Genomic DNA, 14,674 nt, shown 5'->3' with positions numbered 1-14,674 from the left:
GGCGGCAGGAAAGCTATCGCTCAGCTAATCTCCTCTCACAGAACAACTCAACACGGGCTTAGTGACTCTCTTTATCAGGCTACACACACACACACACAGAAACATCCACCCTCCTCAACTCTTATCTCCCCTGTCTAAAAAAAAGAAAAAAAAAAAGAAATCGGTTTCCTCTTTTCTCCTCCTCTCACACCTCCTCTTCCTCCTCCTCATGGTTGACCTTCATGTCCTCCTCCTCATCCTCCCCCTCCTCCAGATCAATATATGGCCCGGCATAATAAATGAGGTGCTCCACTAAATAATACATTGGGTTTCTTTTTTAGTACCGGGTGCATGTATGTGTGTGTGTGTGTGTGTGTGTGTGTGGGCACTGCAGGAATGACTGCAACTATTTGGTAGTGTTTTTTATTCCCCCCTTCTCATTGAGTTTGGTTTCCTCCGTTCCTGCAGATTTGTCCTTTTATATCAGAATAATATTTATTTTTGATAAATTCTGAATTTGTTTTTTGTTGACCATTTTTATTAAAGAAAAAAAGCATTTTGCAGATTTTGATTTTCAAGTTGTTTTTTTTTTTGGCCTTTTATTTTTCCAATTTTTTTTAAATAGTTTTTATTGACACTCTGACCTCTTGGTATTACTGATCTGTGTTGTGTTATATATGTTATACATTCACATATGTATATTTGATGTTAATAGATTTATTGTTATTATGTTAAATATCATGATTGAAAATAAACTACTAAAAGTTAAAGGTAAAAAATGTAACTATGCGGTTTAGATAGAGCTGGGTTTGAGTCGCCGTGGCGACAGTAACTAAGACAAGATGGCACATGGCATGGACGCCGACTGAAACAGCTGGACTCTGACCTTCAATAACTTCAATTACATTATTAAAAAATACTACTTTTGATGAAAAATCGCATCTTTATCGGCTAATGTGCCTTTGGCTATTTTTTCTCAAATGTGATTTTTTTCCTCCTTTTTTTAGATATATTTTCAAGCTAATTTTTAATCAAATTTCCAAAGAATTTCTCACAAATCTTTAAATAGATTTGGGGGTGGGTGTGTGGGTGGGCTTACCGTCGCCAGTTCATCGAACTTCCCGAAGAGTTCGTTGAGCAGTTTGACCAGCTCCTGCGCCGTGCACTGGGACGCCAGACTGGTGAAACCCACGATGTCTGCGAACAGGATGCTGCAGGGGGGACGAGACCCAGAGAGCTGATTGGACAGTTCGGTAATCCATCAGTTCCGGTCTCTAATGGGGATTAATTTGCATTAATTTTGTGAGATTATTCACCTTAATAGTTAAATCAAATTAAAAAGGTTGTGTGTGTGTGTGTGTGTTTGACATGCCAACTGGTGGTGACCTGTTTGCAATTTACCACATCACTAGCCATTAGTGAAGGTTGCTGTGGTAACCATACAGGTGTCAAAGGTTATCATAGCCATCTTACCCCCCCCACCGCTTATCCCAATGAGCTTTAAAAAAAGAAAATACATTTTCAAACGCTCCGGCTGATCCCATGCACAATTAGCTTAGCTTAGCTTGGGACATTAGCTGCTTGCATGCATCGCTTTGGATGCAGAGATGTTACAAAGTGGTGGGTTCACGAGTGTAAATAAAGAAATTTAACATTTTTGTTTTCTTTTTAATTATTTAAAAGAAAAAAAAAACACTGCAATTCCAGGTTGCTGGGGCCAGAGGCGGGGATTCACCTGTCAATCACAAGGCCAGCAGCCAATCACAGAGCCACATACAGAAATTCACCCTCTCATCCACATCTGGCCTGGAGGTGGATCTCATGTGGCCTTTTTTTCCCGCTGACTTTGTCAAACTCTATCCTTGAACGCTAAAACTACAATTCCTCGGTTAATAAAAAACTACAAAAATGGACTCCTTGGTAAGACATCGATTATACTTTTCCATGTTTTGGAGATCCTGCACAAAAAAAAAAGAAAAAAAAATCACCGACCAATGCTTCGGTGGAAGCTATCAAAGCTTGCTTTGTCGACGTCCGAAGCAAATGCTAAAGTTCTCGCGCCTCATGCAGCTCCAGCCGGTTCCTTCGCTCTGATTGGCCGCTGCACAAAACACGTGGCGCAGACGCCATTGTCCCCCCCCTACAACCCCCATCTCCGCCACGACTTGGCGTTTTGTCGCGCCTTTGTACGCATCGTGACTGTAGCTCCTGCACTTGTTTTGGCAGTGAGGAAGCGGCAGCTCCGGGAAGCCTGATGTATGCAAAGCCCAGGATCACGACGTGTGTGTGTGTGTGTGTGTGTGTGTGTGTGGAGGAGAGGAATGGAGATATAAGCGAAAGGGAAGAGGGGGAAGCGGGGAAGGAGGTGGCGGAGCTTAAATAGGTGCGATCAAACGTTTCTCAAGGGCCACATGAAAGAGGGACCGGATGAGGGAGATGTCACGCCCCTGCTCAGCAACATAAAGCTTCCCCTTTTGTGTGTGTGTGTGTGTTTGCATGTGAAAGTGTGCAATTGTGACCGGGAAGCTGTAGATGTTCCCCCGAGCGCTGGGAAGGTGCAGGAGACAAGCGGACGTGCTCTCCACGGGAGGGCTGTTGACACGTTGCCTCGCCCTTCACGCCCACTCGTCCCCTTCCTCTCCTCGCCGCAATCGTTGGAATGTGATGGCGGTTTTATTAAAAAACGTTGCCTCGGTGACCCTCGTGCGCGACCGAGTGCGAGGCAATAAAAAAAAAAAAAGTAATCGCATTACATTATTCTGTGGCAGATTACTGTCATTGCAATCTTATTTCACTGTTATTACAACGTTATTACACATTCATTCTCAAACATCATATGCTATAATATTTTATTTATTGCTATATAATTTTTTCAAGTGCATGATTAGTATGAGACATCTTTTGCTTCATTCTTAACATTTTCACCTTTTCATCTTTATTTTTGCTAATTTATTCATGAGAATAATTAATAGGATTTCCAATGATTGGACAGAAAAAATTTATAATAAAAAAAACAACAAGAATCGCTTATTTAAATGTTTTTTAAACCAAACTATGATAAGATACTTTGTATCAAATAGCGTCACTAATAAAATATAATGAATAAAAATAAAAACACTTGCATCATTTTTTCAATCAAAAAGATAGAAACAGCATAGTTAAAAACTAAATATATACATATATATATATATTTTTAGCAAATCTCTCAGCACATATTTTCAAATGTCATTTTGAAACGATAAACTTTGTCATGGGAGTAGATGATATAAAATCCATAAAAATGGCTCATTAAAATGTTTTTAAAACAAAATATGATTATATACTTTATATCAAATAGCGTCACAAGTAAAATATGAAAAAACAAATAAAAAAAAAAAAACACTTGCTTCATTTTTTCCAATCAAAAAAAAGATATAAACAGCATATTTAAAACTAAATATATATATATATCTCTTAGCAAATCTCTCAGCAAATATTTTCAAATGTCATTTTAAAATGATAAACTTTGTCATGGGAGTAGACAATATGAAATCCAGAAAGAATTTTTTTTTGTCTAAACACTCTCAGTACCTGCCTGTTATATTAATACACCATATTATATTAATATGATATATTATTATATCATTACAGACTTGACAGTTGTTTCCGCAGTTAACAGAAATGATTATTAGCGTGTTATTACGTCGGACAATCCCGCGAAACCAAAAAAAAAAAAAAAAAAAAAGAGAAAAAGCGGATGTCGTGCCAATGGAAGCACACGCCTGTGGAGGGCGCGATGTTTTTCCACCTGCTGCAGGCGAACCGCCACTTCCTCCCGCTTCCGCGGCTAACCTTTACGTTCTTTGATTGCATCTGCTTTAATGGCTGAACTTAATTGCTCCGTCTATTCCCGACCTCCGGCGTTCGGGGCAGGTGACACCTGGATCAAAACACCGCCGTCGCCATGACGCCCACGTACCTGACATTGTCATGACGCTGGATGTAGATCTTGTGAAAGATCCTCTCGGGCGGCTTCAGGAAGTCCTCCTTCATCTCCATGGCAACGTTCCTGGGCAGGAGGCTCATTAGCAGACGCTCCTGCGGAGGGAGGGGATTCGGTCAGAAGTTTAGAGGGAACCGACGGGGATGGAGAAATATTCCAACGTTGTGCCCTTTGGATTCGTATAAACGCGACGATTGCGCAGATTTGTTATGTTTTTAGATGTCACAAGCAGATACCAGATACCGATCTGACCTTTCAAAATAAATTCTAAATTCAATTTCATTTTTTCTTGCTCGCGGAGTCATTATTATAAATATTCAGGATTTATTATTGTCACCCTGCATTACTCATTATCAAAAAAAAAAAAAAAAAAAAAAAAAATTAAATAGAACAAAATTGCTTTACTTTCCTAAATTCCTGCTCATTTTCTTATTGATTTTTAAGGTGTTCCAACCAGAAATTACTCAAAGTAATAAATCAGGGGAAAAATAAAAATAGAAATTAGTACTAAATGATGTCTGCCTCCGGTAGAGCTCATCTGAGAATTATCTGGAAGAAGGATCACCTCCAGGGGGAAAATATTTGAAAATTAGTGTGCAATAATTACCTGAAATTACAAAAAAAACAAAAACATCTTTCTAACCAGAGGAAAGTGGCCTGACAATCCAGAAGATGTTATCTTGGGAGGAAAAAAGGCATGAATTGTATTTTAAAAATAAAAAAGGGAAGAAATAACATCTTAAAACATAACAAATTAATAAACAAATAAAAAATAAATGAAAAAAAAATCACAGCAGTTACCAGCTGACCTGAAAATTGGCCTAATTTTCAAGTTCCTTTAGAAAATTAGTTCAAAGGAACTCGAAAATTCACCAGAAATCAGCAAATAATCAACATTAAAAGTCAAACTAAAACAGTATTTTTATATAACATATCAGCTGGACATCTGCAGATATCATATAAAAAATAAAAATAAGAATACCAAAAATCATGTGAAATATATGATATTTTCAAATTATAAAATAAATTTTAGAAAATTAATATGGTTACTTTTTTTCAAATGAATGTTCTTTTTTTTATGGATCCAAAAAAAAGTGCATTAGCAAATTGTAAACTAGCAAACTAGCATAACAACCTAGCAGTCAAAGCTTAGCGACAGAGCGACCAGAACCGGAGACACGTGCTGTCCGGCAGGCCACTGCATGACGTCGTCTGGCGATAGATCCCAATCAGGGGGTCGGGTGTGTGTGTGTGTGTGTGTGTGTGCGTGCGCATGTGTGTGTGTGTGTGTGTGTGTGTGTGTGTGTGTGTCCCGCCCAGATAAACTGTGACCTTTGCTGGAGTAGGGAGGCCACGAAAGCAATCTGCTTGTGTAATTACCTGTCAGAAGGGAGCCTGTTACTGCTGGGGAAAACACAGCATATCATCATCTAATCTACAAAGCACAGGTGCTAAGTGTGTGTGTGGGTGTGTGTGCCCGCGTGCATGTGTGTGCACACGTGTGTTTCTGTCTGTGCACGCGCTCACATGTTGTCTAGCGTTTCATACATGGGATAATTAATTCTCCGTTAACAAGCCATGTGGGTGAGTTCCATGAAAAGGGTGCGGCACATTGCAAAGTGTGTGTGTGTGTGTGTGTGTGGCGCGCATGTGAAAGTTGCCTGATTGTTCTGCGGTTAAATGGCGGCGTGTAGGTGCGTGGAGGGGGTGGAATGTGTGGCGCCGGGTGCATGTGCCACAGTAATTGTTCTTTCCTTAAATAGCTGCTGTCATAGTTACTGCCGGCGGGAAGGTTGTTAGAAATACATCGGCACCTGAGAAAAAAAAAAAAACCAACTTAATATACGAAAATAGATAAATAAATAAAAGAACGGAAAGGGCGATGCATCGGCTGGCTTGCACCCTCTTACCTAAATTTCATTTCAAAAAAGTGAAATTCACTAATTCGTTAAATGTGAGCGGCAAATGGGAAATAGCCCAAAAAGTTGGGAAGTAATTAGCCAAAAACCCACAGGAAGAACTAAACATCCTCTGGTCTAAACTAATTTGTCTTCCTTCAAGATTTTAAGTCAAGATGAATAAAAAATAAATAAAAAATGCTTGTAATTGTGAAACCCAGAGTCCTCATATGAGGACATTTTGACTTCTTTGCACCTTCTAGCTTCTAGTATTCTCCCTCTCCTTCATCTGGTGTGCTAAGCTACGATGCTAACCAAGACATACGTGACGACGATTACCCTGCAGCCCTGAGCACACTAGGTGTGATGTTACCGGTGTGCGCTAATGGCTAAGTTTATGCTAATTGCGAAACCTGCCGTACAGACATAGCCGTTTGCTACCATAGCAAACAGAGCAGGAAGTCATGGGGGCACCGCAGCATGCTCAAGTGCGACCGGCGAAAGGAGCAAGGAAGAGGAAGCCGGCATGGCGTCACCACATAGAAGAATTTTTTGTAGGCATGAGTTCAATTGCAGCACAGAAACAGATCATGATGAACCTTGAAATCTGCACTGCCTCTTAGCAGAAGCCTTGCTAAACAACCAGAGTGACATGAGGGTACATGGGAGGTACACAGGCAGTGATTCTTGACAACACTTGACGGACGTAACTATAAACGATTATCGGAACGTCTTCTATCCTTCCGTGGATGGAAGTTTCGTCCGAAGTAACATCCGTGAGGAGTAATAAACCTGCCGTCCCCGTATGAGGACGCCCTTGTTTTTGTTTTTTTTTCCCCTATGTGGGACCTGCTAATGCTAAAAAACAAGGAAAACTCAGGGGACAGGTTTATATCCAAACTGGGAGGGGTCACCCACGCAGTCGTTGTTGACGTCACGGTTGAGGAGTCTCGAATGTACAACCCCCTGCTGTCGGACACAAGGAGGCGCTAAAAGTCAAGTGTAAAGTGTCCTTGATTGTGAGCGACGCCAGCCTGTTCGACCTACATGACATAGAAAAAAGAAGTCCTCCTCTCACTCCCTGTGGAAGTGGTACATTTTTGGCCTCTTACTTGGTCCAGCTCATCCACTCATTTTAATCCCCTTTTTCCTAAATTTAAAAGAAATAACTTGGCGGATAACTAAGTAACTCTCTCGCTTGCTAGAGTTTTGCAGCATGTGACCCATGTGTCAGAAATGGTTAGATGTCAGACTGGTAGCCCTGTAAATATTAAGTGACAAATTTTATAGTGAGGGTGGACGATTGGATGATTTCTTTATTTTATTTATCTATCCCACTCCCCTCTGAACTGAATTTTGAAAAAAAAAACAACTGTTTCCGCCTTTGCCTTACTTTCACACTTAACTTTGTCACACATCAGCTATCACGAGCTAAAAAACATGAGCCAGAAACAACATTCGCCGGAGAGCTTTTTCGGGAGGAAACGAGCAAACAATGAGGCCGCAGAAGCGTCCTTTCGTGCGGGAAACAAGCGCGGGGTTCCCTCTGACTCTATGGTGAATTAATATCGTGCAAAATTATAGTAACTGCCTAATATAAAGTGTAATAGTGACAAAAACTGAAGTTTTTTTTTTCCTGCATAAAAAATAAAACTGGTACAAAAAGGTTGGGGCTCAACTGGACACACACACATACAGTTATATATATATATATATATATATATATATATATATATAAATAAATAAAATGAAATATAAACATATGTATGACACATAAAATTACTAGGGTTTCTTTTACCATCATGCTGCTGTTGCACCACAGACAATTATGGTAATACTTATCGACCTTTGCACGAAAAGGTGCTGCTACTCTATCATGCCGTCAAATATCAGTTTGTATCTGTGTGCATTTTATACTTCATACTTCATAGTTTCATTTTTACTGTTTAATCTCACAATGCACTTTCCTCTTCATTTGCATTATATTATTATTATTTTGATAATCTCATGTGACTGTGGGTTTGGGACAAATGTCCAGTACCTTTATTTTTTTTCATTCTGTCTATTTTTATCTCTGTTGTGGTTCATTTTGCTCTCAATTTTTTGTGGACGTCTTTTGCTATCTTTTAATTTTTTTTTTAATTATATTATTATTATTTTGTTAATTTCACATCACCGTAGGATTGTGACAAATGTCCGGTACATTATTTTTTTTTCATTCTGACTATTTCTATCCTTGTTGTGTTTCATTTTGCTGTCTATTTTTCATGGACGTCATTTTCTATCTTTTAATTTTCTTTTTTTACGATAAATAAAACAAATATCTTTTATTTATATTTATACTCATATTTGTTAATATTGTTATTGTTGCGCTGCTGAGAATGACCCATTTGGGGATCAATAAAGTATTATCTTATCTTACATGCGGAGAAATTGACAATCAAACCGACTTTAAATTTTGAAGGAGCTCTGGCTTTGCGTGCAAGTGGGCGGAGCTTCGAGTAACAGGAAACCGTCGCATCGGGACGCCGTCCACCGTCGTTGATCAGCAACGGACTTTCCGCACAAGCGTGTGGGCGCGCTCGTGCACGTTCCCGCCTCACCTGCTTCTCGTTCTCGTCCTCCAGCCTGAGACGCTCCTCGATGCAGTTGCGGGCCTGCAGGAAGACCTTCCTCTGAGCGCGCTCCGTGAGGATCCGCACGAACGCCCCCGACACGTTGACGCTGGTGAAGAGCACGGCGTTGGCCACCAGCTGCGTGACAACAAGAGCACACATGCCAATCACAGCTGGGGTGGGGGGGGGGCTGTGTGCGTGCACGTGTCCATATGCAGCGATACGTCCTGCTCAGATTAGACAATCCCTGATTAATCCATAAGATGAATCGGGGCGGCGGCGTATAGATTACACAACAAAAGGCCGGAAACACAAAGTACCGTATCGATTAATGATCAGGGACTATCGATCGGGACGCGCTCTTAATTTGGAGAATGAACGGCGCCCCCGCTTACCTTTCCTCCCTCAAAAAACAGAAAAAGGTCAAAGGTCAAGGATATGTTTTAATCCCGTGCAGCCAGATGGAGGGGGGGGGGGGGGGTCGGTATCGTGAAACAGATGCCGCTCGTGAGTGATTTTCACGTTGATGGTGAAACTGGTAACGCTGTCGGGAGGCCCGGGGGGAACCGACACATCGGCTGATGTCGAAGCTGCTATCGGACGTTCGGATTGTCGAAGTGATTTTGCCACAACAATGTGAATGTCAAGGAGCAACCCGGACATCAATATATAATCAGATTATGTCAATTAAAGGTCAGATTTTGTCAATCTAACATCAGGGGACGTCGATTAAACTTAAAATTACATCGGTTTAACGTCAGAGAATGTGAATTTACTTCGGGTTAGCTCAATTAAACATCTGATATATCAATTTAACATCAGATTATGTCAATTTCACGTCAGATTAGGTCAATTTCATGTCAGATTACATCAATTTAACATCTGATACGTCAATTTCATGTTAGATTACGTCAATTTAACATCTGATATGTCAATTTAACGTCAGATTACAGCAATTTAATATCAGGTGATATCAATTTAACGTCCGATACGACAATTTGACGTCAGATTATTTAATTTTTACATCAGATTACATCAATTTCACATAAAATCACATCAATTAAACATCAGATTATATCAATTGAACACCTGCTCTGTCAATTTAACGTCAGATTACATCAATTTCACATAAGATTACCTAAATTTAACACCAAATTACATCAAATTTACGTCATAGTACGTTAATTTAATGTCAGATTATGTCAGTTTAAAGTCATAAGACATTGATCCTACATCAGGGGATGTCGATTTAACTTCATTTTACAAAGTCAGATTGCTTCAAATTTACATCAATTTTACATCAGGAGACATCAGATTCATGTCATATTCCTAGAATTTACAACCGATTTCGTAAATTAGATTAAATTAGATCAGATTACATCAATTTAGTTGGACAGAATTTAAAATTGTATTCCAAACTCTAATCAGGCCGCGGTCAACATAGAATATTGGTCTTTGAATCAAGAAAACAACAACTTCATTCATTATCCAACACTTATCCTGAGCTTGCGGTAACAGGGTTGTTAGCCTATCCTGTCATTGGGCGAGAAACACGGTTCATCAGCCAATCACAGGGCAGCATATAGGAACGTCCAACAATTCAGCCGCTCAGTCACATGTCTGGGCAATTTTGCGTTCTAGCTGCTAGGCTGAAGCGCAATTTCCATATAGCGAAGAATTAAAACGTGTTTCAGGTGGAAAAACAAGGAGGCCTCTGTGTTTTTTTTGTTGTTTTTTTTAAGGAGAATTAAACTAAATGAGACAAAAATCGGTAAGTGTTTATGGTTTCACTTAACATGGATAAGAGCGGAAGTGCCTCCACCTCCTTCTTATTCTAATAAGTGAAATAAATGGAGTCTGGTGGCTCTTCACTGCTGAATTAGTGGATCCTTTTCCTTTATTAGGCCTCAGCAAATAATAAAAAAAAAAAAATCAATTTACTTTTAGTGTTCTTGGAGGAACTGAGGACTGTGACGGTGCTCTGAAGGCAGATAAAATAGGCCGGGTGGATTTTTTTTTTGGGGGGGGGGGGGGGGGGATCTTCTGTTTGCAATCCCAACATATTTTTACTCACAAAAAAAAAAGAAAAGTTTTTTTTGTTTCATTTTTTTTCCCAAATATACCACCACCCAGTTATTCCAGTCCTGTCACGCACGGTGGTAGCAGTTTGGAGGGGGGGGGGGGGGTGAAATCATCAGCCTGTACTTTGTGTGTGTGTTGATGTTGTGCAAAAAGAAACACAAAAAAAAAACAAAAAAAAAAACACACAGACACACACACACACTCACACACAAGTTTGCCGGGTGTGCCGCTTCAGCACCGGCGGCTGGACAGCTCCCCGGGGCGCCTCATTACGCAGGCGCGTAAAAAGTGCCGCTTTTTGCCCTCTTTGGTCCACGCACACGCACACCGCACACCCTCCCCTCAGGTTGCGGGTTCGAATCCCGCCATCCCGCTTACCGGTCTCCACAGCTGCCTCTGCTTCCCGCCGGTAACGGACGTCGCGATGACAACGAAGTGGGACGCGGCCAGCATCACGCCGAAGAGCACGGCGAGCAGGGTGCGCACCGGAAGCAGCACGTAAGCCAGGAGGGTGACGAGCATCAGCTGCCACACGCCGCGCTCCGGCCCGCCGGCAGCTGCGGACGCGGACGCGGACGGCGGCTGCGGCGCGCCGAGCGCCAGCGGGAAAGGACAGCAGAGCAGCGCGAAGGTGAAGCTGAAGAGCAACGCCAGCTTGGCGATCTGCTGCAGCTGCGTCACCTGCAGGTACTTGACGTTGGTGACGATGAAGAGCGACAGGAAGACCACGCAGTGCACCGGGTGGGAGCCCTTGGACACGGTGAGCCGTGGGCCGGACAGCAGCTCCACCAGCGCCAGAGACGACGCGGCCACGATCAGGACCGCCAGCGCCTTGAGGGTGGCGGTCTGCTCCAGCTTCAGGTTGTAGCTCTGGAAGAGAGCCTCCAGCTCCGGGCTGCACAGCTCGTCCGCGGCGGAGGTGGAGGTGGAGGCGGCGGCGGCGGCGGCAGCGGCGGCGGCCCCCGGAGGCGCACGGCCCGGGCGCCGAGCCTTCCTCCGCCGGCTCTTGACGCTCTCGAACGGCATCTCCTCCATGTTCCGGCCATTCATGAAGCGGGGCTGGCGTGCGACTCCCCCCGCGCCACCTCCACCTCCACCCCTTTAACTTTCCGGTCCTCCTCCTCCTCCTCCTCCGGCGGGGAACGGAGCCGACCTCCTCCCCCGGCGGCTCATGCGTCCTGGCGGCGGCGGCGGCGGCGTGGACGCTCGGCGATGGAGGTGGAGATCCAGTGCGCGCCTTCTCCACAGGTTGACGGATTGTTGGTGCGTCGTCAGGAAAGTAGCAGCCTCCCTCTCTCTCTCCCTCTCTCTCTCTCCCTCTCTCTCTCTATTTTCCCCTCCCTCCCTCCCACTCGGACCACCCGTGGGGTTCTCAGACACTGAAACCGGCCGGAGCCTCCGGACGCCTGCGTGACCATCAAAACACTCACCACGAGGATCCGTCACCCCCCACCACACACACACACACACACACACACACACACACACACACACACACACACACACACACACACGAACACACGCGCGTGGAATTAAAACTACTTTCTCCTCATCACGTAGTAAACACCTCTTCTGTGGTGTTTTTTTTTGTTTTTGGAGAGGTGAGGGTGAAAACAGCACACACACACACACACACAAGCACACACACACACGCACACAGGTGCACACACAAACGCACGCACGCACACGTGCACGCCCCCCCCCCATCAGTGTCTGCAGTTGCAGCGGATGTATTTCCCGCGCTAAAAATAGAGCCTCCGCCGGTGGAAGCTCCGGTTGAGCAGCGATTTTTTTTTGGTCTTTCCCGCATCTCGTCAAATAAACACACGCGTACGCGCACTCCACTGCGGCGCAGACGCGCGGCTGCAGGACGCGGAGACGCGCCGCTAAAAATAGCTCTTTTCCCCAAATAGTGGGAATGTGGGCAGCAGGGGGACGCGCGTCCACGCCATGCTCGTGTTGGGGGGCTCATTTGCATATGTATATATATGCACGCACACGCACACACACACACATACACATACACAAACACACACACACACACACACACAACAATCGGGATGCACGTGCATGTGCAGCGCCACCGTTTAAAAGAATAAACGGATTGATGTGTGTGTGTGTGTGTGTGTGTGTGTGTGTGTGCGCACAGTTGATTATGTAAAGGAGTCGCACCTTTTTTTGTTTAATCTATTTTTTAATATTACATGTCGAATGTTATGTATTATTAAACTATATGACACTGTCTGAGTGTTTGTGTTGTTTGTTTTTTTGCGTGTGTTTGTTTTTTGTGTTTGTGTTTGTTTGTTTGTTTGTTTGTTTGCATCTTCGTGCAAAAGGAGAGACTTTTTGTTGCGTTTGGCAAGAACCTGCATTTTCCAAAAGTTTCAACGTGCTTTTTCGACTTTTCTAAACATTTTATTTAAATTCTAAATTTTTTTAAATTCTATTTTATCATGTTTCAAATTCATTTAATCATTAAAACCTAATTTCATTTGGCATGTAGCACCCTAACTGATTGTCCGCCGTAGAGAAAAGCCATTTTTGTTTTCATTTCCAACTGTTATTTATTCAAGTGTTTGTTTACGCATCACTTCCTGTTTGTTTTGGGTGTTCGCCATCAGGGTTTTTCACAATAACTTGTTTTAAGTCTCCCAGGGTCAATTTCAAACCCAATATTTTGCTTAATGGCATCCCACAATTATTTTAAGAATCTTTTTCATTTTTATTAATTTATTCATTCATTATTTATACTGTTTAGGGTTACGGGGGGGCAGCATATCCCAGCTGTTAATTTAACTTGATTTATTTTAATGTATTCATTCATTCCTAATGGGGGGGGGGGTTCCTAGATTTCATTGTGTATTTCTCATTTTATATCTATTCTACACAAAATTACAGGGAAAAATACCTGGAAATCAGCAAAAATATTCTCTAAAAAAATAAATAATAATAACAATGGCAATTAAAGAATAAAAAAAAAAAAAATCCCCCCTGCAAAAATAAACATTCACAGATCAGAATTCGGCAAAATCCTACTTTCATTCGACTAGTAGCTACGTTTTGACCCTTCCTGTCAAGGACTCTTTCCTCCTTGAAAGGAAGTCCAAATATGGCCGCCGGCGTTGTGAAAGGTTTTGCAGACCGGATGTGGAAGCAGGAAATAGTCGGTGTCGTTCCCCGGCATCAACACGGCCATTATAATATGTAATAAGGCCACCTGCTATAAATAGATGGCAATATTGTGATTTATGTGCTAGAGCAACCTGCTCCGGGGTCCTTCACCCCCCACACACACACACACACACACACGCGTCCGAAATGTCACAAAGCCCGCGTTGGACCATTCGATTCAACAAACAATGGAAGCAAAATGTTTTAGGGCAGAAGATAAAAAGTCAGATTTTATAGACAAATGGAAAATGAAGGAAGGATGGAAAGTTATATTTGGGTTTTTTTTTCACCCCCCCTCAAAAAAAAAAAAAAAAAAAAAGCATTTCTACTTGAAAAGGTGGTTGTACGCCCCTGTTACCAGATTTGTCAAAATAAAAAATCCTCACTGGAAAAGCAGTTGTCCCTAAAAATAACCAGCTATTTTTTTTTTAAAAAAGTGCGTCTTTTCAGCATAAAACCATCAGAAGACAAAAGGAGGGGGGATGACCTTGCCTGATTTTTTTTTTTTTTTTTGTGCTGAGGATGACTGCGGCCGAAGGGGTCAGCGGATGAAGACGTCAATGGGAAGCACTTTGGGAGCCGTGGACAAAAGAGTCTCCGCACGCGTGAAGTCAATTACGGCCTCGATCAATACCTGCTGTCGTCCGGCGTGTCCCGATAATCAATGGGGCTGCGGGTCCCGATCGTGGCGCCGACGACGAGGCCAAGACCGCCGAGAACCCTGGAACCGGTCAGGGGTCCTCTGGTCGTATCTTCCTTAAAGAACAGGAATAAATATAAAGAAAATCATTGACACAAAGTGAAAGTTACATTTTAAAGTTACAACTTGATCCATAATCTGATCGGGACCTGGTGCTCATGTATTTAGATGTATTAAACCAGATTGATGTTTATCATTACGAGACGCTACTTATGGAGTTCATGTAACTTTGTCTTTGCATTGTCTA

The 14,674-nt window shown here is 42.6% G+C and overlaps 1 protein-coding gene across 1 annotated transcript in view; it reads right to left on the bottom strand.

Annotated features, from left to right (window-relative positions):
- Positions 1–11,734, bottom strand: part of adcy1a (adenylate cyclase 1a) — a 33,566-nt gene extending 21,832 nt beyond the window's left edge. Inside the window, exons 1-4 of the mRNA XM_086144497.1 lie at positions 10,935–11,734; positions 8,463–8,612; positions 3,938–4,056; positions 1,079–1,190 (exon numbers count right to left, since the gene is read on the bottom strand). Of these exons, the coding sequence (XP_086000623.1) occupies positions 1,079–1,190; positions 3,938–4,056; positions 8,463–8,612; positions 10,935–11,606 (1,053 nt within the window). The 5' untranslated portion in view covers positions 11,607–11,734. The remainder of the gene's footprint in view (positions 1–1,078; positions 1,191–3,937; positions 4,057–8,462; positions 8,613–10,934) is intronic.
- Between the last annotated feature and the right edge of the window lie 2,940 nt (positions 11,735–14,674).

This window comes from Fistularia commersonii, chromosome 1 (genome assembly GCF_037954325.1).
Source record: "Fistularia commersonii isolate RoL2024-O1a breed Wild chromosome 1, RoL_Fcom_v1.0, whole genome shotgun sequence".
Taxonomy (NCBI): Eukaryota; Metazoa; Chordata; class Actinopteri; order Syngnathiformes; family Fistulariidae; genus Fistularia; species Fistularia commersonii.
This window is presented reverse-complemented; position numbering and strand designations above follow the sequence as displayed.